The following is a 24,599-nucleotide window of genomic DNA, read 5'->3' as shown; positions in this document are numbered from 1 at the left end:
GTCAGGGTCAGGTTGAGGGTAAGGGTAAGGGTAAGGGTCAGGGTCAGGGTCAGGTTGAGGGTAAGGGTAAGGGTAAGGGTAAGGGTAAGGGTAAGGGTAAGGGTAAGGGTAAGGGTAAGGGTCAGGGTCAGGTTGAGGGTAAGGGTAAGGGTAAGGGCAAGGGTAAGGGTAAGGGTAAGGGTAAGGGTCAGGGTCAGGGTCAGGGTCAGGGTAAGGGTAAGGGTAAGGGTAAGGGTAAGGGTAAGGGTAAGGGTAAGGGTAAGGGTAAGGGTAAGGATCAGGGTCAGGGTCAGGGTCAGGGTCAGGTTGAGGGTAAGGGTCAGGGTCAGGGTCAGGGTCAGGTTGAGGGTAAGGGTAAGGGTAAGGGTAAGGGTAAGGGTCAGGGTCAGGTTGAGGGTAAGGGTAAGGGTAAGGGTAAGGGTAAGGGTAAGGGTAAGGGTAAGGGTAAGGGTAAGGGTAAGGGTAAGGGCAAGGGTAAGGGTAAGGGTAAGGGTCAGGGTCAGGGTCAGGGTCAGGTTGAGGGTAAGGGTAAGAGTAAGGGTCAGGGTCAGGTTGAGGGTAAGGGTAAGGGTAAGGGTAAGGGTAAGGGTAAGGGTAAGGGTAAGGGTAAGGGTCAGGGTCAGGTTGAGGGTAAGGGTAAGGGTAAGGGTAAGGGTAAGGGTAAGGGTAAGGGTAAGGGCAAGGGTAAGGGTAAGGGTAAGGGTAAGGGTAAGGGTAAGGGTCAGGGTCAGGGTCAGGGTCAGGGTCAGGGTCAGGGTAAGGGTAAGGGTAAGGGTAAGGGTAAGGGTAAGGGTAAGGGTAAGGGTAAGGGTAAGGGTAAGGGTTGAGGGAGCCAACCTTCTGGTTTCTGGACGACCTCCTCCACCTCCAGAACCATGGCCGCCCAATGATTGACTGGTGACCAGTTTGGGGTGTATCCTGCCTCTTGGCTGAATAGAAGATGGATGGATTTGGGGGACCAGGAATGAATGAATGGGATTTGCATTATTGACTTGGTTAGAGTAGTTAACGGATGAACGACGCTAACTGAGGTTCCGCTGAATAGAGACTAGCTTGGTACTCAGCAGCTGTACGCAAAAACTACTACTGTGTTTTCCATAATTTTTGTCTTTTGGAGGTACAGTTCATGTTACCGTAATCATGTAACATATTGCCCAAAAAAAGCTTTTATCAGTCGGGTTTAACTGTTTCTTTCTAGAAAACGTTTGTGCACAAGTTGCAAGTGCAGGTGCGTTGACTCATCCTCCATTTTCTGAAACACAAACCAGTCATCAGTCGCAGAAAACCCGTGAAAACGTTTAATCACAGTTTACGAACAAACTGATTTCCTGGCTGAGCACCAAAGCAAACAGACTGAGCGGCAGTCATGGGCACAGCTGACGGAGCAATGGAAAACAAAAGAAAAAGCGTTACGGTGGCAAGCACGAGCCCAAGCTGACAGATGAGACCAGCGCGTTCAACTCAAGCGGTGGCTTGTTGCGGTGGCGCCCGGGGGGGGGGGGGAAATGTCAAGTATCATTCTTTCTGGAAACCTTCTGGGCTGGCCTTGCGCAATGTAAACTCTTGTGAAATGGGATTTGTGTGTGTTTGTGTGTGCACGTGTGAGTGTTCTTTTACCAAAAGTTGGCAGTCGCCACCAGACGATGGTTTACGTTTCTGCTTGTGCTGCAGAACTTTCATAAGGAATCAAACAATGTGACACGTCAGCAAATTCTCATAAGTAACACCTAGAAAGGAGTAAATCAAATTGCAATAAAGTAATAAAATCTTTCTTGATTGGCACTAAGGCGATGTTCCTTAAGCTACTTTCACTTCCTGGTTTTCTTCTCGGAACCAACCTCACTGCAGCCTCGGTATTCCTTTCCTCCTTGTGACATTTGACCTGTTTTGACCTTTTGTGTTTCACCGCCTCTGACGCCAAAAAGTGGACGTCTCGAACCCAAAACAACATCATTAAAGTCATATTGTCATCAATCATGAAGACGCCATATCTCCATGACAACCAAAACATCCCAGGGGCAAAAAAAAGGGCCTGAAAGTTCACTTGGAAATAGTTTTTTTAGGGGTAACTCGTTTAAAAAAATTAATAATAATAAAAGGAAAATGCTTCATTCATTCATTCATTTTCCACCGCTTATCCTCACGAGGGTCACGGGGGCGCTGGAGCCTATCCCAGCTGTCTTTGGGCAAGAGGCGGGGTACACCCTGGACTGGTGGCCAGCCAATCACAGGGCACATATAGATGCACAGGATATGAATGAATGTAGTAGACATTCAAAAAAATCCAAAAAACAAATAATAACCGGAATATAACTTTCCCACTTTTGGAGATTTTTTTTTTTTCAGAGATTTTTTTGTAAAAAATAAAAAAAATCAATAAAAAATTAAAAGAAAATCAATAAAAAATATCAAATTATTTAGGGGATTAATAACATTTTAGGGGGGCTGAAGACCCCCTAAAATAGGCCTAATGAATATGCAGCATTGTAATATGATAATTGTATACACCTGTATATTTAGATACTGTACATAGCACACATACATTACATAAGTACACCATAGCAAAAATGATCGGTTCACTTATGGATTTTGACAATACTGACCCTGCATTTACTTGGTGTCGGAACATTTGAGGTCCTACCCCTCATTGGGACAATGCAAGTAGCGTCCCCTTGTGGCTGTTGGCAGCATTGCAATGACATCAGGGCAATGTAGTCCACTTTGGGTAGGGTATGACATCAATGGGACGTCATTGCTTCTGTTATTGAAAAAGTGAAAATATATATTTTATAATAAATAATGTTTGCATAAATAAGTGATTGATCGATTGTTCTTATTTCGATTAGTTGTCAGGCAAGGCCCTGCTCAGTGTGAAAGCTTAGTAGGTATAAATAAATGACAATAGTATTTTTGTTAGATTATTTCCAAAATGTGAGCGGTATTGTCTTTGCTCCTGCGGGCAAACGAAAAGCAGACGAAAGCAGACGAGAGACACACGCAGCCAGACGAAAGCAGACGAGTGCAGATGCAGGCCGACGCACGAGCTCGTCGACCACGGCGGAGCGCGCTCTCTCTCTCTCTCTCTCCAGGCCTGAGCCTGTCTTATCTGCGCGGTGGCTTGTGGGTGTGTGTAAAGTAAAATGGCGGACTTGGCAAACGAAGGTGAGTTGCTAGTAGTGTTGAGTGCGGTGGTGGGGGGTGGGCGGACGAAATACACACATCGGCGACATTAAACGTCGTCTTTCGCGACATGTTTACTTTGGTAAAATGTTGAAATGAGATGAATCGGCAGCTTGTTGGGCGCCGATTCGAGTAGCATGAGTGCTTCCCGGCGTTTCCTTGGCTACACTGTTAGCAAACAGGCTAGCGCTGCTAGTAATGGGGGACTATTGGGGATGCGTCTAATATCTGGGAAGCTTCGGAACGCCCTCGAATGCAAGCAATGCTAACTAGCATTGCACAATGCTAACACCCGGCTATTTATAACTAATGGGATTTGCTTATTATTGTACCTGTATTCAACACAATCACAACAAAATTACTACGAGGTCTGTTCTCCGGGGAGGGAATCTACCTGTTCTTTGACAGGTTTACCTGGACAGCTTGCGAATAACAACTTTACTAAGTGGCTGTTTTTCCATGTTGTCAGCGGCCGGCTTCAGGCTGACTGGACGTGCATTTGGGCGGGTAAACAGCTATGGTAACAAGTCTCATCAGCAGCTTGCTTCTCGTCTTTAATCTCTTTCTCGGGCACGTCTTGTTACGTTAATGTGTGTTGTCAAGAGTCGAGTTGACCGCGACGGCGTTAGCTAGCGTACTACGTCGTTAAGGGACACACTCCACGGAACAACCGGCGGCGGCGTCTAATTGCTGGATTGTGTCCGCTAGTAAGCCAACATTAAGCCGGGCAGAGCATCTCTTCCTCCGCGCTGACACATACACGCAAATGGCCACATAACGCCGTGTTTACTGTATCGTTACTTAATATCCGATATCCTATTTATGTAGCCGCCAAGGCTGGTCTTCACCTGCTCAATGTGCAAGTGCAGAAACACATGCTGTCTGCTTATATGATAGATAACAATTCATGCAGAGTGCAGAAGTTGTAAATGCCTATTGCTTCCGTTGGTTAAAGATCAACCCTATCACAGTGACCTACTTACTCACTTAAAGGATTTGATGGCTGTCAAATGTGTGCAGCATCACATGACTGGACTGTGTTGTATTTACCCTTACACATGATAGGACACCCGATTTGCTAACTGGAGTTATTATGAGTCAGTCACTGAGATTCATCAGGTACTCGCTCCATCACTCCCGTCACTTGTCGCAGAGCACTTGTAGAAACTTGCACACATCAAGAAAATGCTCAGAAACTTGCCAAAATGCACTACAAGTCCCCCCTCGCCTTAAAGTAGAGTCTTTGTTGAACACTAGTGAGTCTGTAAATCTAGTCTTGGTAAACTAGCTGTGAAACTAGAGTCTTGGTCAACTTGGAAGTCAGTGAAGCTGGGTTCTTTGCTAAGCACCCGTGAGTCGGTGTAAGCTGTGAGCTGAGTGAGTGAGTCGTTTGTTTTGGTGAGTCTGCACAATGCATCTTGGGCAGGAAAGGTTGGGACATGCTACCGGTTTTCTTTTGTGATTTAGCCAGCAGTAGCAGGGGCGTCAATCCCTTTGGGATTCCCTCAGGGCGAGTTAGTGAACGGGTTAGTTCTCAATTCGGTGAATAACTCCTGAGTTTTGAGCGACTCGTTTATGACTCGTACATCTCTGCTCCCTGTGCAAAGATACCTGGAAGTGCATGGTTGTGGAGGGAAACCTCAAAATGTGCACCATAATGGTTAGAGGGTTTGGGTCTAAGAACAAGTTTACTGTTGTGGTTGTAGTAGTGCTAGTGATAGTGCTAACTATCCTCTGTGCTACCCAAGCTAACATATTTCATTGACAGCTGCAGTTTCCATCATTTTATGCACTCAATGTACATGTAGGCTTCTCACGATAAGCAATAAATCAGTAACACACGATAAATCAAAATTAACGTGATCATTTTGCTGGCCTTGATACATTGCCGTGTGCATACACGTTTGTTTTGCTCCTCTCTCTCTCTCTCTCTCTCCCAAACAGCTTGGATGATGAGGGCTCACTCTGTGCATCGGCACATTAGTTCTATAGCGAAATGAACAAAGTTTGTGAACCCTCTCGTCATCATTCAGTCTTTTTATCATGCCTGTTGTGTATAAAACACCCTCTGAACTCGGATGCTAAAATGTTTGGTTACATGACCTAAAACGCAACTTGGGTAAACACACAGCTGCACTAGCATGCTCTGTTGGACTAAGCTAACCTAGCCAGTTTACCCTGGCCGCTATGAATGAGCGGTCTGCTGGGAAATATTTTCCCACACAAACGTTCTTTCTCCTCACGCTTAAAACAACATTTAATATCCGTAAGATTCCACATTTAACAGTAGCATTAAAGAAAACCTCAAAGCATTAAAAATAATGCAACCAAAGTGTGGCTGAATTTACATTTTTATTACACAGCATGACCACCAACTGTATTGTTTGTTTTTTTGAATCTCCACTAGTAAGCATCATTGGTATTTGTCAGGAAGGGTATTTGTCAGAATATAAAGAGTATGCGGATAAAAATCCGCAGTGGCGACTCTGTAATCAGGAAAAAGCCGAAACAAACAAACAAACATAATAATAATAATAATAAACATGCCCCCTGCAGTTTCGACTCTCTTAATTTTATTATGGCAATCCTCACCCACTCGGCTACACTCTCTACAACGCAATAGTAATTTATTGCCAGTCCGTCGTGTAAACATCCAGCGGTTAAAACAGGAAAACAGACACACAAGCACATGGCAATATGCCTCAAAAGATATCAAATTATTTTGCATTTATCATGTGGTAGGTGCTGTAATGCACCTCAAACCTGAATGCCACCCGTAAGAAGAAGAAAACGCAGATAGGAAAAAAAAAACCTGGACTATACCATTTAGGGCTGCAACAATTATTAGAATAATCGCGAAGAACCGCTTACATGACTAACGCAGCGTATTGCTCTTCTTGACAAGTAGCTGGCGGTCCCCCGGAAATCAAGGCTCACACTTAAATGACAGTTATAAGAAAGCATTCTGATAAGATGAATGCGCCTCACTCATCTCACATTTGAACATCCCTCGTTGACATGCAAGTGTGAAAAGAAGTCAAGCAGTGTCAAATGGAAAAAAAAAACCCAGAAAGCGCTACCTTAAATAACAAATAAGGATGTATGCTTTGAGGCTTCTATTCATTTGACATAAACTGAGGGTTTCTGTCAACTCCCACTGGCAGTTATTACTTCGGGTATGCTTCTCCCTGCTGCGGCATGTTAACACAAATGTTTCACTGATGTTCTAGCTTGATGACTAACCTTTGCCCCCTTATTTCTACCAACAGACAAGCCTGCCATAGCGCCCCCTGTGTTTGTTTTCCAAAAAGACAAATCTCAGAAGGTGGGTTCCCTTATTCTTCTACTTCAAAGATGGCGCTGTTCTCTCAGATTTTGTCCGTCTCTAAAATAAGCTCGCTTTGAAGAAGTCACTTATCACATTCCTCACCAGTGGCTGAACTGTAAACAAGGCTTGATGAGAAGACTTCCCAAGCGTGTATTTCATTTTGTCATTTGTCTTTCTCCCGGAGAGAGAGTGTTGTAAATATGACCGTGACAGTGCTCGGTATATTTTTAAGATGTGTGTTGTTTTGTGTTTTAGTTTGAAGACATGGCCATCTTGGGATCGTGTCAAACTAAATATTGTGCTTCTTTCAGCGATCTGCAGAGGGCTCAAGTGCAGAGGAAAGAGAAGGTAAAAGTGACATCTGAATGTGATCACACTTGCCAGTAGGGGTGTAACGATACATGTAGTCTGAATCAGATATTTTGGTATGGTAAGTAAGTGAGAGACAAGAAGTACAACCGTCCATTGACCTCCCTTGAGGTCTGCATATGGATTCCCTCAGACAGATGTCATTTACACAAGATCTTAATGTTATACACTACATTTTCTCAAATGACGTATCCAAGTATTCTGGTTTGAGAATTGATTTTGCATTACATTCGTATTACCGTATCGGCTTTTGTTGCCTTGCTGTACCCAAAATGAGCCTAACCGTGCCCTTAATGATCACGATTATGGCATAGCGTTACACTCCTACTTGTCAGTCGTGCTGTAATAATCATAGATGTATTTCCCTGTTCATTTTCAGACTCCGATAAAGAAGAGACCAGCTATTTCCCTCCAGTTAAACGGGAGAGGACTTCATCATTCCCACCTTTACATTCTGGTAACACTTGGGTTTTGTTTGTTTGCTGGTGGTGATCTGTATACTAAGTGCAAGGCTTGTTGACTACTTTGCAGTTCCCAAGAACAATGTATTCATGCCCCCGAGTTTCTGCCAGTCTCCCACTGGGAACTCTGACTCTGAGCCAGGTGAGCTTTTTTGACAAATCTTTAGTTTTAAAGGCCCCCTGAGATGCTAGCGCAAATGTTGCATTAAGACGACTAAACTGTAGTACCTGCATGCTTTGATTACACTGTCTGGAAATATGACGGCTTGTGTGGCTGTCGTCTTGTCTCCTTTGTGTCTCGTCTGTCTGGCTCACCGCCACACTTGAAGATGTATGTCGACCACTAGAATCAAGATGTAATGTTCACTTGAGAGGGCTCTCATAAATGACTCCACAAGCATTGCCGTGGCAACAGGCCGAGTGGCTCAGGAAGTAGCATGAGTTGTTATGTAACCCATAAATGTTTTCTTTCACCTGCTTTGGACATCGCCAGAGGAGAAGCCTGTTGGGTTCCGCCTAAAGCCGCCGACTCTCATACATGGACAGGCGCCCAGTTCAGGTTTGTGCTCCACCTTCCTGCCAATTGGTACCAGTCATATGGTTCTACCCTGATCGCGCTTGCGATTCTACCACTGGAACTGAAACCCGAGTCAGGGAAATCCAACCAGGGCTTTTGTTCCTGTAGGCATCCCGAGTCAGAAGCCAAAGGAGCAGCAACGCAGTGTTCTCCGCCCCGCGGTTCTTCAAGCGCCACCCTCAAAATCACACATAGAGTCCAGTACGTCTTTTGTCTTTGACTCATCAGTCTGCAACGGCATTCACTATTTTCTTTACCTAGATTCTTTTTCTTCCGTACATGTGCTCAGACTCTACTTGTGGAACCAACGGCGTGAAGAAGTCATCGGACGGCCCTGCAGCCACCCAGTCCCTCTTCCTGAACAACACAGAGCACTCTGCCACCCCGACCAAGTTACAGGTGACTGCACCCTGGAAATGATTCCAACACTTACTCAATGACTGCCAGGTTGGACGGGATGATCACAGCCTGTTTGTTTTCTCCCTTGAATTTTAGAAACATGAAAACGAGGAAGACGATGCAACCTGTAACAAAGATGAAGGAGAAAGTGAGAAGAAGGAGGCAGATGTAGCAAACTCTTTTGTGTTTGGTCAGAATATCAAAGACAGAGCAAAGGTAGGTTTGCAGCTGCCGACTTGGAATGCATACTGCAACTTTGTATCAGCATCAGTATAGCACCAATGCCCATGCAGGCAGTAGTAACTGGACCAAAAAACTTCCAAAAGTGCTTCTTTTGGGTTCTAAACGAACATTTTGACTACTAATAGGCTGTATCTAACATTTATTAAATTAAATAAAATGGGGTAGAATGAGGGAGCAATGTTCGCACAGCAATGTAGCAAAGGACGACTGTATGTGTCGGCTTCATTAAACATGAATTTGTGAGGATGTGGTGGTGCATGATTGCTGTGTTTTCTCTCCAGTTGGACCAGAACAGTACAGAAGAGAAGACAAATGCTTCATTGGACTCAGAGGGCACTAATTATTTCCTACAGTACATCTCCACCCCAAGGTATTAGCACAGTGGTGTTGCTGTAGTGTCTCTTGTGTTATCTCCAGCTAACAGCCATTTGTTTCTCCTTTTTGGTCAGTTCAAACAATGCCACAAACAGTACAGACAGTGGGGCAAAATTTGTTTTTGGGCAGAACATGTCTGAACGCGTTTTGGTGAGTGCGGACATCTCTGTTTGCCTCGCTGGCCTAGTTGGACAAATGATCCCGTGTGTCAACAAATTCCCATGTCTGTGCCGTTCTTTTTTCCCTCCCAGAGTCCTCCCAAGGGCGAGACCTCCAGCGAAGACAGTAAAGACGTTCAGGCTCACCCTGCTTCAGAAACCCCTTCGCAAGAGAACGCCCCAGAGAAGGGTAAATACGCTGAAATATGGCCTTTCTTTAGGGACTATTTATGTCTTAACTTGAAGATAAGAGATTGAAGATGAAGAGTTGTGGTTCTGCAAAAATACATGTGAAAGAAGGAGGAGTGAAAAAAGACAAAAAACATGATTGTCCCTTGAGGGCGGGTGTTAAATTTACAAGCAGTGTCCTGGGAATGTGTCCTGAAATGAGTCCATATTTCTGTGTTTTTTTTTTTTTGGTGCATGTTGTGTTTTTTTTTTTTTTTTGGTGCAAGACCTGCTGCCCCATCTCACCTCAGGCTGCAAACACGCACACTCAATGTGAACTTTGTGTGGCGCCGGGCAAGTCACTCACTGCAAAACTGATTTCTCTGTACTGTCATCAGTGAATAGCGTGTCAGAGTCTTTGGAGGAGTCTGCAGCAGCCTACACCAAAGCCACAGCCAAGAAGTGCATCTTAGAGAGAGTGGAAGTGAAAACTGGAGAAGAATCAGAAAGCAACGTTTTACAGGTAAGTGTACGGCTTTGTTAGTCGTTTGGAGGCATCCAACGGAAGGGTTTCCTTTGCCTCCTGCTTCAGATGCAATGCAAGTTATACGTCTTTGAGAAAACGGCTCAGTCGTGGATAGAGAGGGGTCGGGGTCTACTGAGGCTCAACGACATGGCATCGACGGAAGACGGCACGCTACAGTCGCGTCTCGGTAAATGCGCACAATCCCTTCTTAAAGACACAGAAGCCACCCCGCACATACAATGCTGATGCGCCATTGTTTTGCCTCCATCAGTGATGAGGACCCAGGGCAGCCTCCGGTTGATCCTCAACACTAAGCTATGGCCCCAGATGCAGGTGGACAAGGCCAGTGACAACAGCGTACGCATCACTGCCATGGACACAGAGGACCAGGGCGTCAAGGTCTTCCTAATAGTGGTATGTTTTACCAAACACTTCCTACTGTTTTGTAGACAGGGATGCAGCTAGAGACGGGCTTTGGTGCTTGTTGTAATCTATGCTTTTAAACATAAAGCAGGAGTGGCTGAACAGTCCCACCCTCGAGTGGCAGTCCCTCTTGCATTTTTCGCAGACGAATGTCGATTGTTGTTGTGGCTGGCGCACACTCTGCTTCCGCCTTCTTCTCTTCTCAGCCAAAGCTGCATTTCTCGCATCCTCAGCCACCTTTTATGCCAGATTTCAGTTAAGTGCCGGGAAGACCGGTCCTCAGCACGGCTCTCCCAGGAGGAGACGTCGATGTTGTAATTCTACATTTGATCAAAGTTACTTTACATATGTTGGGACTCTGCACGCTTTATTCCCGGTACTGTTACTCACTGACTGCCAGCCATTTATAAACAGAGCTCCGTGCTGAACTTTCAAGACCCACAGAATATTGAGTTTTAGGACTACATAAACATTGAAACTATGCAAAGAAACTTTAGACTCTTCTTTCATCAGAAAAAAAGTTTGTTTATAGCCTTCTTGGGTCTTTATAAATCAGTATTAACACAAAGCTTTATATTGAAAGACATCTTTAAGAATATTTGTCTTATTTCTAGTAAGACTGTCTAAGCGTATGATTTACAAATACACAGCCATAACATAATGTAGTATGTCATTTAGTCAAGTAATAGTAGTAATGGTCATTTCTATCCGTTTCCACTGAACGGTTACAGTCTGGGATGGATACATTCATCTACCATCATCAAACCCCCCCCCCCAAAAAAATACAGTTTGTTCATATGTGCACTTGAATTTAAACCAATTGGTTGTTCATTATTTAGTGAAATGTTTTATTTTCTCTTAATAACCAAGCAAAAATCTTCTTTTTTTCTCACTTACTTGATTAATTTAAAAGGTTCTCAGTAGAATACACAATTACTAAAATATTTGATGGCTGCAGCCCCAACGTGAACAGTTTTGGATGGGTCAAAAATTCCAAAATATTTCATCTAATTGCCTGAAGTAATTTTTTTCTGTTCAGTGCAAATATATTCCATATTAGCATCCTCTTCTTTGGTGTGTAGAAATATGAACTGTTGAACTATTGAACTATTATGAACTATTGTTACTGATTTTTTTTTTGTAGTTGACAAAAATCTGTAGCACTTGATGGAAAAGTGTTTTTGTGGTAGTATGAGTAGAAATACTAGAAATGTGTACTGAATAGTCGGAGGAACATGATTTAGACTTCTTCTACTATCCAAAATCTGCGGTCCTCAGGGTAGCTCAAAGGACATTGGTCAGCTGGCGGCGGCGTTGCATCACCGGATCTTGGCCCTCAAGAGCCGGGCAGATCAGGAGACGGAAACACCCACTACAACCATCCCCGAAGCCGAGGTGCCGCAGTCGAATGAGGACGACAGCGACGAGGACAATGCCTCTGCTTCGGCCTCCGTCTCCACTCCTGCAAGTCAGTGCTTCTAATTTGTTGTTCAGTTAGCAGCTTCTCCTCCTAAACTTAAGCCCTCATGTGTCTATCCACCTGCAGCTGTTTCGGAAGGAGGAGACACCCAGGCCGCAGGAAGCACATAGCGTCACCCTGTGGGACAGCCTGCAACAGATGGTGCTTTGAAGGCATTTTTTTTGCTGCAGGCATCTCCACGGACACCCTTTGACCAACGTGGTCCTCCAGACCAGTACTTTTGGATATTAGAAGTCTAGCTCCAGGAAATAACATCCCCTCCTTCCGAACCCCCCCCACTCCACAAAGCGCCGGAGTGTCGTCACCCCCTCCCAACCTGTGCAGTTCATTCTTCCTGCAATCCGTGTTGTCGATGGAGTCATTTCCTCCAGTCCTCCTCCTCTTCCTTTTTTTTTTTTTTTTGCTTTTTCTCCTCTTGGTTTTCCCACTCTCCCAAATAGCAAAAATAAAGACTTCAAAGCTTTGGTTTGGGACTTTTCTGCTCATCATATTGATGAGCGTAAGGGTGTTTTCCTCTACATTTTAAAGTAAGGCACATGTTAAGACTGCAGTTTCTACTTTGGGACCTTTCTACTCCCTGTACAGCCGCTCCTCTGGACGCCCAACATCCGGAAAGGGGCTTCATCACGCCGGTGTATTTGACCAGTCATCAACTTCAGCTGCTCGGCAGCAACTCCCACCCCTAAGTCCCCACTCCCCATGCCCCAAACACCCCAACCCTGTCGGTGCGTTAGGTTTGGCAACTGTAATTTATTATTTTGGCCACCAGGAGGCACCTCAACGCATTTGTGCTATTTGTAATGACTAGAAGAGACCACTCGACTTGTCATCAATAGCAGTTTCTCTGATTTCCTATTGATCTATATTCTAGTGAATAAAGGACTGAAACAATGCACATTCTGTTAATGTGAGTCAATGTGACAAATTCTCAAGACTTCTCCAGATGACCCATACAGTTATTTTTTTGTACTTTTCATTTGATCAATTCAGCTGTCAAGTCTTCATCTTGCATGTAAACATTTTTTTTCTTTGAACATCCCAGGTCTTTCTAGTGTTTTTTGTTCTGTTTGAAAAGATTTTTATTTACATTGGAAAATGTGTTGCATTGGAGTGATAACTGTTAATATGTTTTTGACCCACATGTACATTTTTGAATATATCATTTAGTGGTGCACCGTCACCCCGCCCTCCACCTCCAGCTGTCCCCTGCTCCTTCCCCCCCGCCCCCACAGCCCCTTTACGAAATAAACCTCTGCCATAAATGCTGCTTTCACGTTGTGAGTTAATGCATTGTAATGTGTGTGTGACACCGGTGTAGGCTCTGTTTGAATTCTACAATGACTAACCTTTGTCTGCCTTTTATGCTTTCAGTTTGCAAAGCAATTTTTGACCCTGTGGCAACCACTGACCCCCCCGTACAGGGAGAAGGGTAAGTGGGGTTTCACTTTTTCTACTTCACTACCGACTTTCACCCCGGCAACTAATTCACATACTGTTGATTGTGTCCAGCAGGCCTCCTTGCGGTTGGAACGCCACCACTTCTTCTACCTGCTGACACAGGTATGCACTCAGCACTGACACACAAATGAAGCCCGATTGTCAGACAGGCGAAGCAAAACATTTTGATGATTTGGGATTTGGGACCATCCGAGCATGAACAAGGTCGTGACAAGACGTTCTTTTTACAAAGCAACAGATATAGAATCACAAAAGTAAAGTTAAACACAGCAAGCCATTAAAGTAGTTGAAAATTCAAGGCACTTATTGATAAATTAGTGTCAGATCCAATGATGTGTCAATAATTAATTTTGTTTTTGCAATATGCCAAGGAAAAATGTCTGCTGTTTTTGATAGCGCGCTTGGAAGTGAATCTCATAGGATGGCGCTGTTGAGCCTTGTGGCTACTAGGCGGTGGTCGAGTGGTTAGCATACAGACCTCACAGCTAGGAGACCTGAGTTCAATGCCATCCTCGGCCACTACTCCGGTTTCCTCCCACATTCCAAAAACATGCTAGGTTAATTAGCCACTCCAAATTGTCCATAGGTATGAATGTGAGTGTGAATGGTTGTTTGTCTATATGTGCCCTGTGATTGGCTGGCTGGCCACCAGTCCAGGGTGTACCCCGCCTCTCGCCCGAAGACAGCTGGGATAGGCTCCAGCACCCCCGCGACCCTCGTGAGGATAAGCGATAGAAAATGAATGAATGAATGATTTCATTCTTGAGAGTACTGACTGAAGGGTAGACCCCCTTTCAGGTACCCTGAAAGTTCAGTAAACTTGAACTTCAGGTCGTGATGTCAACTAATCAAGATGGGGGGTGTCACTGAACGTGTTGGCTGGCCGCACAGTTGCTACAAAAGGCCCCTTATTGGTCTTGTCTGTAGTCAGATATGATGAAGATCACCTGAGATACGCTACCACGTCCCTGTGGACACACATCATTGTTTGTGTTCACCAGTCATTCGCGCTTCCAAGCAGATTTACCAGCAGGTGCTGAGTAGGAATGGGAATGAAATAAAATGATGAAAAGTGGAACGTGATCTCCCATAAAGACTTTGCAGAGTCATTTTGCTTCCTTAAAAGGAGTCGAGTCCTTTTCCTGACCACTGTCTGCGCTTTGGAGAAGAGCTGGGAATGTTGACTCCCACATTCCCTGAGAGTGTCTAACTAAATCCGATGTCACCCATGAATATGGAGGAATAACGTGATTAGTCTGAAAACAATTAGCTGGTTTATCCATTGTATCCATTGTTTCCCCCGGTGATGTTAAGTTAAGCATGATGTCAGAGATGAAGGCAAGCAGTCACGCTACTGGTCGTCCAAGCTATGTTAAAGGATATGTTTATGTAAGAGGTTGGAGGTAGCTAAGGTTCATGGTCAGACCAGCGATCCTCGTCAGAGCTCGGCTAACAAATGTCAAATCTTGTTGCTTTTAAATGCTATGATGCTAACCCAAGGTGCTCAGATGTAGATGCTGTTATTGCTGTATGGATTTTTACCGACTTGGAACGTTCTTTTTTTCTTCTGTCCAGCCATTGGGCAGATAGTATTATTGAGCTAAGTGCCCAGATTTGTTTGATGTTTTTGTTATGTTATTTGGAGTGGCGAAATCAGAGCAGGAGGGGATAGAAAAGAAAAAAAAACTTTTGTTACAGATGCTGCATATGAAAGCAAGAGACCTGTTGGTTTTGAATAATAGTTGAGGTTCCTGGGGTTAGAGTTCATAACAGTACATATCCATACCTCTACCAGACAGTTGTCTTCTATGGATTACATTTTTTTCTCAGCGAAAACTGACTTCAACTCAGGACGTTTATTGATTTTTTTTAAATACTGAGTGCTTGCTTTGACCTGCAGCACATTGTAAAAATATGGAACACAAAAGATTTTAAAAAGTTCATTTTTTTTTAACTATTAAAAAAAAAAAAAAAACTCATATTGTGAGGAAAAATGTCAAAATATTAGACAGGTCATAATAAAAGCCATAATATGAGAAACAACAAAATAAAGTTGTAATTGTAGCTTGGGGATTGAGTTAAACTGTTTGGAGAATAAAGTCAAAATATTATGGGAAAAAAGTGAAATATTGCATATTGCAAGAAAAACATTTCCCAAGATGAAGAAGAAAGTTGGAATATTTAAAAAAAAAATTTAAATAGCAAAAACAAAAAGAGGGAAGTTCATACTAATATGCTTTTCCACCGCCATCACAAAGCTAAGATGGAGTTTAATCATGAAATATATTTATACTATAAATCTTAGCATATCACTTGACAAAATATCACATTTTCACTATTTGGCCCTTGCTGGAAACGTTTGGACCCTCCCCATTTCGAGGAAAACTAGAATGGACTGTCTTGTCATTCCTCTATTATGACACAAGGGGGAGCTGTCATGTCAAAAACAGAATGATTCTGTCAGCTTGATTTAGGACTTCTTAGCAGACAATAGATCCCAAATCATGTGTTTTACATCACGATGATGAGGAAACGTATTGTGTGTTTTCACTCGGCTCACATACCTCAATTGTTCCCCATCAACTTGTCTCCAGTCCCCCTTACATTGACAGCAACGATCTGGAACAAATTACAACCAAAACCAACATTTGTTGTTTTTTTTGCAATGTTTTGGAGACATGGCAGGACACAGTAGAGCGAGTCGAAGGACAGGAAATGGATGCGGACATGAAGCGGAATGATGAATGCTGACTGGCAAACGATGAACTCAAAACAGTTCTCGCAGTTCGTAAAGTTTTACAAACAGACGACTAGCGACCTCTGAATCCGTTTACTGGACGAGGTCATCAAACGCAGAACACATTCTGGTCTGTCGCTCTGGATCATGCAAACCTGTCGCTAAAGCAAGGCACTTGTTAGCTCACTTGGGATGTTGGGAAACCCAAGAGATCTCGTTCTGTTCCACAATATCATTTTACATTTTGGAACAAAAAAAAACCAAAACATACATGCTAGGTTGATTAGCGACTCCAAATTGTCCATAGGTATGAATGTGAGTGTGAATGGTTGTTTGTCTATATGTGCCCTGTGATTGGCTGGCCACCAGTCCAGGGTGGACCCCCCCACACACAGTCTGAAGTCAGCTGGTATAGGCTACAGCATACCCACCACCCAAGTGGGGATAAGCGGCATAGAAAATAGATGTTGGAAGCCCCCCGACTATGGCGCTACCACCACCATGCCATGCTTGACTGACAGTACAAGCCCCCCAGTACAAGCCCCCATTACGTAATAAATTAAAACAGACCATTTTGGAAATCCAAGGAAATACAGCTGGGGTAGGTGCAGATTCTGGAAAATCTAGAAAGCTTTCCGTGCTGGTTATTGTGTGTAGCTTGCTCTACTGTTGTCGACAACTCAATACAAAAGGCTGAAAATGAGCATAATAGGTCAGTTTTAAAAGAAATCATGCATTCCGCTGACCGGTTTGTAAGGTGCGCTCGCTGTTAGGTCACATGATAACCGGGACAGTGTACCAAAACGAGTCGTTTTCCTAGCAATGGTTTTTGTTGTAGAAAACCCAAGGTACCACAATACTGCATGTACCAGATACTATATCAGCCACATATTGCAGGGTGGACAAGTGTGACGCACCATCAGGAGATTCCAAAGTGTGTGCTGGGAGGGAAGTGATGTGTGATGTGTTTGCAAAACGCCACCTTCTCCCTAAAAGTCAGCGCCATAAATCCCGCACATGTAATTACGCACCAAAGCTGTGAAGCAAACCGCGCCGTTATTATTATTATTATTATTACTATTATTGTAATATATTTTTATTATGATTGTAACAGTCGTGCTAAGCGGCGCTGAGAAGGAACACCTGCTCGTCACCACGGGACCGTGATCACCCCCCTCAGTGAAGGATGGATGAGGCTCTGCAGTGTTTATTGTAGATCTTGTCGGCACCGTTGCTAACAAATGCCTTGTTTATACAGACGCCATTATGTATGTCCCGTCCTCAATACTCGGGGCCTTCCCTTCCCTCTGCCGTCTGCAACCATATACTAACCCTCCACCAAATACTCACCAAGTATACTATTAACTTCTTGTTTGGCTCTTGCGCACGTGTTGTTTTTGCATTTACGACACTCGGCGGTAGCGGAAATATCTGTTTATCTCCCAGGCAAAGAAAACCAAACTCCAGCTGTTCTAAACATTTTAATGCATTTTTGGGGTGCGCGGAGACCCACACACAATCTGGAAATGACATCAAACACACACATTGACTCCATACTTCCTGTAAGTCAAACAAGGCGCAATTCTTCAAATGCTTCCGTTTTTATTGCATCCAAAAAGCCTGGCGGTGATGTTCTTGTTGATCTTCCGATGTGGAGGGAAAAAAAAAAAAAGCCAACCAATCACAGCCCCTCGTTCCGCCGTGGGATAGAAACCTAGGTCAACAGAATCAGAGTTGAGCGTGCTAGCCATCGAGTTAAAAGTCCGGACTCTCAACCCGACATCCAGCACGACTCGGGTTTTGCTAGCATCACACCGGCCGACCCGCACCCAGACCTGGACGGGTTTGTTACGTGCAATATTGTATATTTGGAACGAAAACTGGGGCAAATACTGTACAGCAGGGGTCATGGACGCTAGTTTGAGGCCCCCGCCTTGATAGGAAAGTTTAATTTGTTTAAATTAAATGTTGATTTGCTTATTTATTTTTACATCTTACTTTGTGTTGAAAAATAAAAATTAACATTAAACATTTATTTAATAATAAATAAAAATTAATTTGTTCATTTGTTTGATTTGTTTAATTTGTTTTTTGATTTGCTTATTTATTTTTCCGTCTTATTTTGTGTTGAAAAATAAAAATTAACATTAAACATTTAATAATTTAATAATAAATAAAAAATAATTTGTTTAATCTGTTTTTTGATTTGCTTATTTATTTTTCCATCTTATTTGGTGTCAAAAAATAAAAATTAACATTAAACATTTATTTAATAATAAATAAAAATTAATTTGTTCATTTGTTTCACTTGTTTCATTTGTTTTTTGATTTGCTTATTTATTTTTCCATCTTATTTTGTGTCAAAAAATAAAAATTAACATCAAAAATTTATTTAATAATTTAATAATAAATAAAAATTAATTTATAATAATGTATTGTTTTATCAGAGCTTTTGCAAAGAACCAAAGCACTGAAAAAGTGGAGGGTAGACAAGAAGCATTGAAGACTATTATATTATATATATATTTATTAATATTTAATATTCAATATAATTAATATTTATTAATATTTTTTTATATTTTTATATTTTTTAAAAAATATATATATATTAAATTTTAATATATATATATATATTTTTTTATTAAATTTTAATATATATATATATATATATTTTTTTTTTTTTAACCTGATTAGCCCTAGCCCTAACCCTAACCCTAACCCAGCCTCACCCAGCCATTGTAATTGAAGATTGGGAACCTGTTAGGAAGACTTGTGAAAAGCGGCCCACATCTGTAGTGAGAACATGACAGATGGGCTCCACGTTGAGCCTGGGGGGATCATTTCTTCTCTCACCTGGAACCATCGATCAGACACGTCACCCAGCGTGACTCACCCTGCCCCCCCGCTTCACCTGCACACGCTCAGATAGAGCCACTTTTGGTGCAAATCTAAGCGAAAGTAGAGTAAAGATTGCGGTTTTACGTTGTGGTCAAAGCCAGCAGGCATTGTTGTTGCCACTTTATCATGAACTCTGCATCATTAATAAAGTATGCAAATTCTGGTTTTGGATTTATGTAACTGCCTCTCTGCAGATATTACCTGCTTCCTATTAATGCCCCGCCCTCGTGACACCTTCGGCATGCAAAGACAAACAAATGATGGTTCGGTAACAGGAATGACAGCTCCTTTTGGCATCTCCGGGATTTCCACATCAACCAATCACGGCCACGCACGTCACTCGCTATGACACACTTTCATCAACGCTTTCATGGAATGTGTCAGGAATTGTTGATTGTAATTACATTTGTGCTTTTCCTGTTTCGACATGTCCAAGTATCTGCAGAGGGGAAAGTTAGGACGGGAGGTGTTTGCTGCTTTCAGGACCGCTCGTCATTTCAACGCTCCACAACACACCGAGGTTTGCTCTTGGAAGGTTGGGCTTTCATTTCAGCTTCTATGATCATCTTGGCTTGTATGACACTGTTTTATTTGGAGCATTGCCCGTGCTATGTGTTGACAATAGCATTAGAATGCTCAACGTGGGACAAAAATCTTAGCTCTTTTTGGTCATTTTGACAGTTTTTTTTCTTTTTCATCACAAAACTATAATTAAAAAAACAGGGGAAACCTCACACATACTCAACAGGGGCCCCAGAAGCATCAAAAAATGGCATCAAATGCCAGAGTTTGAGGGCGGTCATTTTTGACAAAAAACGTAAGGGGTTAGTATGTCGTTTTTTTCATTTTTTTCAACTTGCTTCTAATGCACTTTTCTGTAAAAAACTAAAAGTGGAAACCTCACACACACTCAACAGGGGCCTCAGAAGCATCAAAAAATGGCATAAAATGCCAGAGTTTGAGGGTTGTGGTTTTTGACAAAAAACGTAAGGGGTTAGTATGTCGGGTTTTTTTTTTCGTTTTTTTCAACTTGCTTCTAATGCACTTTTTGTTTAAGAAAAAGCGGGGAAACCTCACACACACTCTACAGGGGACCCAGAAGCATCCAAAAATGGCATAAAATGCCAGAGTTTGGGGGCGGTCATTTTTGACAAAAAACGTAAGGGGTTAGTATGTCGTTTTTTTCTCATTTTTTTCAACTTGCTTAAAAAGCACTTTTCTGTCAAAAATAAAAGTGGAAACCTCACACACACTCTACAGGGGACCCAGAAGCATCCAAAAATGGCATAAAATGCCAGATTTTGATTTGGTGATTTTTGACAAAAAACGTAAGGGGTTAGTATGTCGTTTTTTTTTCTCCATTTTTTCAACTTGCTTAAAAAGCACTCTTCTGTCAAAAATAAAAGTGGAAACCTCACACACACTCAACAGGGGACCCAGAAGCATCCAAAAATGGCATAAAATGCCAGAGTTTGAGGGCAGTGATTTTTGACAAAAAAACGTAAGGGGTTAGTATGTCGTTTTTTTTTTTTTTTTTTCGTTTTTTTTCAACTTGCTTCTAAAGCACTTTTTGTTTAAGAAAAAGGGGGGAAACCTCACACACCCTCAATAGGGGCCCCAGAAGCATCCAAAAATGGCATAAAATGCCAGAGTTTGAGGGTTGTGGTTTTTGACAAAAAACGTAAGGGGTTAGTATGTCGTTTTTTGTCATTTTTTCCAACTTGCTTAAAAAGCACTTTTCTGTCAAAAATAAAAGTGGAAACCTCACACACTCAGCAGGGGCTCCAGAAGCATCCAAAAATGGCATAAAATGCCAGAGTTTGAGGGCGGTGATTTTTGACAAAAAACGTAAGGGGTTAGTATGTCGTTTTTTTAATTTTTTTTTTTTCAACTTGCTTCTAATGCACTTTTCGTTTAAGAAAAAGGGGGGAAACCTCACACACACTCAACAGGGGCCCCAGAAGCATCCAAAAATGGCATAAAATGTGATTTTTGACAAAAACGTAAGGTAAACGTTTGTCACGTTACGTTTGTAAAACGTATGTCTTTTTTTTTTTTTCAGACAACCTCGGCTGGTCACTCCACACAGCAGCGACTGCACTTCCTGCGGTGGATGAGAAGAGCCTCCCTCTACCCTTCTATCCTGACCACTTTTTACAGAGGGACCATCGAGAGCCTCCTGACCAGCTGCATCTCCGTCTGGTCTGGGAGCTGCAAGGCCTCGGACTGGATGTTACTGCAGAGAGTGGTGAGGACAGCGGAGAAGATCATTGGGACCCCGGGAGCCAAGCAATGACATTTCGTTGGCAATTTCACTGCTGTGTTATTGTGCAATGACAATAAAGGAAGTCTATGTCTATGTCAACTTACTTACACACACTCTAAGGGGGACCCAGAAGCATCCAAAAATGGCATAAAATGCCAGGGTTTGATTTGGTGATTTTTGACAAAAAACGTAAGGGGTTAGTATGTCGTTTTTTTCATTTTTGTCAACATGCTTAAAAAGCACTTTTCTGTCAAAAATAAAAGTGGAAACCTCACACACACTCAACAGGGGCCCCAGAAGCATCCAAAAATGGCATAAAATGCCAGATTTTGATTTGGTGATTTTTGACAAAAAACGTAAGGGGTTAGTATGTCGTTTTTTTTTTCTTCATTTTTTTCAACTTGCTTAAAAAGCACTTTTCTGTCAAAAATAAAAGTGGAAACCTCACACACACTCAACAGGGGCCCCAGAAGCATCCAAAAATGGCATAAAATGCCAGATTTTGATTTGGTGATTTTTGACAAAAAACGTAAGGGGTTAGTATGTCGTTTTTTTCATTTTTTCAAGTTCCTTAAAAAACACTTTTCTGTCAAAAATAAAAGTGGAAACCTCACACACACTCTACAGGGGACCCAGAAGCATCCAAAAATGGCATAAAATGCCAGATTTTGATTTGGTGATTTTTGACAAAAAACGTAAGGGGTTAGTATGTCGTTTTTTTCATTTTTGTCAACATGCTTAAAAAGCACTTTTCTGTCAAAAATAAAAGTGGAAACCTCACACACACTCAACAGGGGCCCCAGAAGCATCCAAAAATGGCATAAAATGCCAGATTTTGATTTGGTGATTTTTGACAAAAAACGTAAGGGGTTAGTATGTCGTTTTTTTCATTTTTTTCAAGTTCCTTAAAAAACACTTTTCTGTCAAAAATAAAAGTGGAAACCTCACACACACTCAACAGGGGCCCCAGAAGCATCCAAAAATGGCATAAAATGCCAGATTTTGATTTGGTGATTTTTGACAAAAAACGTAAGGGGTTAGTATGTCGTTTTTTTCATTTTTGTCAACATGCTTAAAAAGCACTTTTCTGTCAAAAATAAAAGTGGAAACCTCACACACACTCAACAGGGGCCCCAGAAGCATCCAAAAATGGCATAAAATGCCAGATTTTGATTTGGTGATTTTTGACAAAAAACGTAAGGGGTTAGTATGTCGTTTTTTTCATTTTTGTCAACATGCTTAAAAAGCACTTTTCTGTCAAAAATAAAAGTGGAAACCTCACACACACTCAACAGGGGCCCCAGAAGCATCCAAAAATGGCATAAAATGCCACAATTTGATTTGGTGATTTTTGACAAAAAACGTAAGGGGTTAGTATGTCGTTTTTTTTTTCTCATTTTTTTCAACTTGCTTAAAAAGCACTTTTCTGTCAAAAATAAAAGTGGAAACCTCACACACACTCTACAGGGGACCCAGAAGCATCCAAAAATGGCATAAAATGCCAGGTTTTGATTTGGTGATTTTTGACAAAAAACGTAAGGGGTTAGTATGTCGTTTTTTCTCATTTTTTCAACTTGCTTAAAAAGCACTTTTCTGTCAAAAATAAAAGTGGAAACCTCACACACTCTACAGGGGACCCAGAAGCATCCAAAAATGGCATAAAATGCCAGGTTTTGATTTGGTGATTTTTGACAAAAAACGTAAGGGGTTAGTATGTCGTTTTTTTTTTCTTCATTTTTTTCAACTTGCTTAAAAAGCACTTTTCTGTCAAAAATAAAAGTGGAAACCTCACACACACTCAACAGGGGCCCCAGAAGCATCCACAAATGGCATAAAATGCCAGATTTTGATTTGGTGATTTTTGACAAAAAACGTAAGGGGTTAGTATGTCGTTTTTTTCATTTTTGTCAACATGCTTAAAAAGCAATTTTCTGTCAAAAATAAAAGTGGAAACCTCACACACACTCAACAGGGGCCCCAGAAGCATCCAAAAATGGCATAAAATGCCAGATTTTGATTTGGTGATTTTTGACAAAAAACGTAAGGGGTTAGTATGTCGTTTTTTGTCATTTTTTCAACTTGCTTAAAAAGCACTTTTCTGTCAAAAATAAAAGTGGAAACCTCACACACACTCTACAGGGGACCCAGAAGCATCCAAAAATGGCATAAAATGCCAGACTTTGATTTGGTGATTTTTGACAAAAAACGTAAGGGGTTAGTATGTCGTTTTTTTCATTTTTGTCAACATGCTTAAAAAGCACTTTTCTGTCAAAAATAAAAGTGGAAACCTCACACACACTCTACAGGGGACCCAGAAGCATCCAAAAATGGCATAAAATGCCAGGTTTTGATTTGGTGATTTTTGACAAAAAACGTAAGGGGTTAGTATGTCGTTTTTTCTCATTTTTTCAACTTGCTTAAAAAGCACTTTTCTGTCAAAAATAAAAGTGGAAACCTCACACACACTCTACAGGGGACCTAGAAGCATCCAAAAATGGCATAAAATGCCAGGTTTTGATTTGGTGATTTTTGACAAAAAACGTAAGGGGTTAGTATGTCGTTTTTTTTTTCTTCATTTTTTTCAACTTGCTTAAAAAGCACTTTTCTGTCAAAAATAAAAGTGGAAACCTCACACACACTCAACAGGGGCCCCAGAAGCATCCAAAAATGGCATAAAATGCCAGATTTTGATTTGGTGATTTTTGACAAAAAACGTAAGGGGTTAGTATGTCGTTTTTTTCATTTTTTCAAGTTCCTTAAAAAACACTTTTCTGTCAAAAATAAAAGTGGAAACCTCACACACACTCTGCAGGGGACCCAGAAGCATCCAAAAATGGCATAAAATGCCAGATTTTGATTTGGTGATTTTTGACAAAAAACGTAAGGGGTTAGTATGTCGTTTTTTTCATTTTTGTCAACATGCTTAAAAAGCACTTTTCTGTCAAAAATAAAAGTGGAAACCTCACACACACTCAACAGGGGCCCCAGAAGCATCCAAAAATGGCATAAAATGCCAGATTTTGATTTGGTGATTTTTGACAAAAAACGTAAGGGGTTAGTATGTCGTTTTTTTCATTTTTGTCAACATGCTTAAAAAGCACTTTTCTGTCAAAAATAAAAGTGGAAACCTCACACACACTCAACAGGGGCCCCAGAAGCATCCAAAAATGGCATAAAATGCCACATTTTGATTTGGTGATTTTTGACAAAAAACGTAAGGGGTTAGTATGTCGTTTTTTTTTTCTCATTTTTTTCAACTTGCTTAAAAAGCACTTTTCTGTCAAAAATAAAAGTGGAAACCTCACACACACTCTACAGGGGACCCAGAAGCATCCAAAAATGGCATAAAATGCCAGGTTTTGATTTGGTGATTTTTGACAAAAAACGTAAGGGGTTAGTATGTCGTTTTTTTTTCTTCATTTTTTTCAACTTGCTTAAAAAGCACTTTTCTGTCAAAAATAAAAGTGGAAACCTCACACACACTCAACAGGGGCCCCAGAAGCATCCAAAAATGGCATAAAATGCCAGATTTTGATTTGGTGATTTTTGACAA

General features: G+C 41.8%; 1 protein-coding gene across 1 annotated transcript; it reads left to right on the top strand.

Annotated features, from left to right (window-relative positions):
- The first annotated feature begins 3,125 nt into the window (after window positions 1-3,125).
- On the top strand, window positions 3,126-12,961 carry ranbp3b (RAN binding protein 3b). The gene is made up of 17 exons (XM_058062258.1): window positions 3,126-3,162; window positions 6,450-6,505; window positions 6,820-6,856; window positions 7,257-7,334; window positions 7,409-7,480; window positions 7,832-7,897; window positions 8,024-8,116; window positions 8,205-8,314; window positions 8,411-8,530; window positions 8,839-8,927; window positions 9,007-9,082; window positions 9,184-9,280; window positions 9,657-9,781; window positions 9,851-9,971; window positions 10,056-10,198; window positions 11,486-11,675; window positions 11,754-12,961. The coding sequence occupies exons 1-17, from the start codon at window positions 3,141-3,143 to the stop codon at window positions 11,795-11,797; spliced, it is 1,539 nt and encodes a 512-aa protein (XP_057918241.1). The 5' UTR covers window positions 3,126-3,140; the 3' UTR covers window positions 11,798-12,961.
- Window positions 12,962-24,599: the final 11,638 nt, after the last annotated feature.

Source organism: Doryrhamphus excisus, chromosome 22 (genome assembly GCF_030265055.1).
Source record: "Doryrhamphus excisus isolate RoL2022-K1 chromosome 22, RoL_Dexc_1.0, whole genome shotgun sequence".
In the NCBI taxonomy this organism is placed as follows: Eukaryota; Metazoa; Chordata; class Actinopteri; order Syngnathiformes; family Syngnathidae; genus Doryrhamphus; species Doryrhamphus excisus.
This window is presented reverse-complemented; position numbering and strand designations above follow the sequence as displayed.

What these genes read in the sequence shown, in the direction of transcription:
- ranbp3b (XM_058062258.1), top strand. Translation starts at nt 3,141, where the DNA reads ATGGCGGACTTGGCAAACGAAG. An exon ending in ATATCAAAGACAGAGCAAAG is followed by an intron (nt 8,531 to 8,838) that starts GTAGGTTTGCAG and finishes TTTTCTCTCCAG; the next exon opens with TTGGACCAGAACAGTACAGA. An exon ending in CAGTACATCTCCACCCCAAG is followed by an intron (nt 8,928 to 9,006) that starts GTATTAGCACAG and finishes CTTTTTGGTCAG; the next exon opens with TTCAAACAATGCCACAAACA.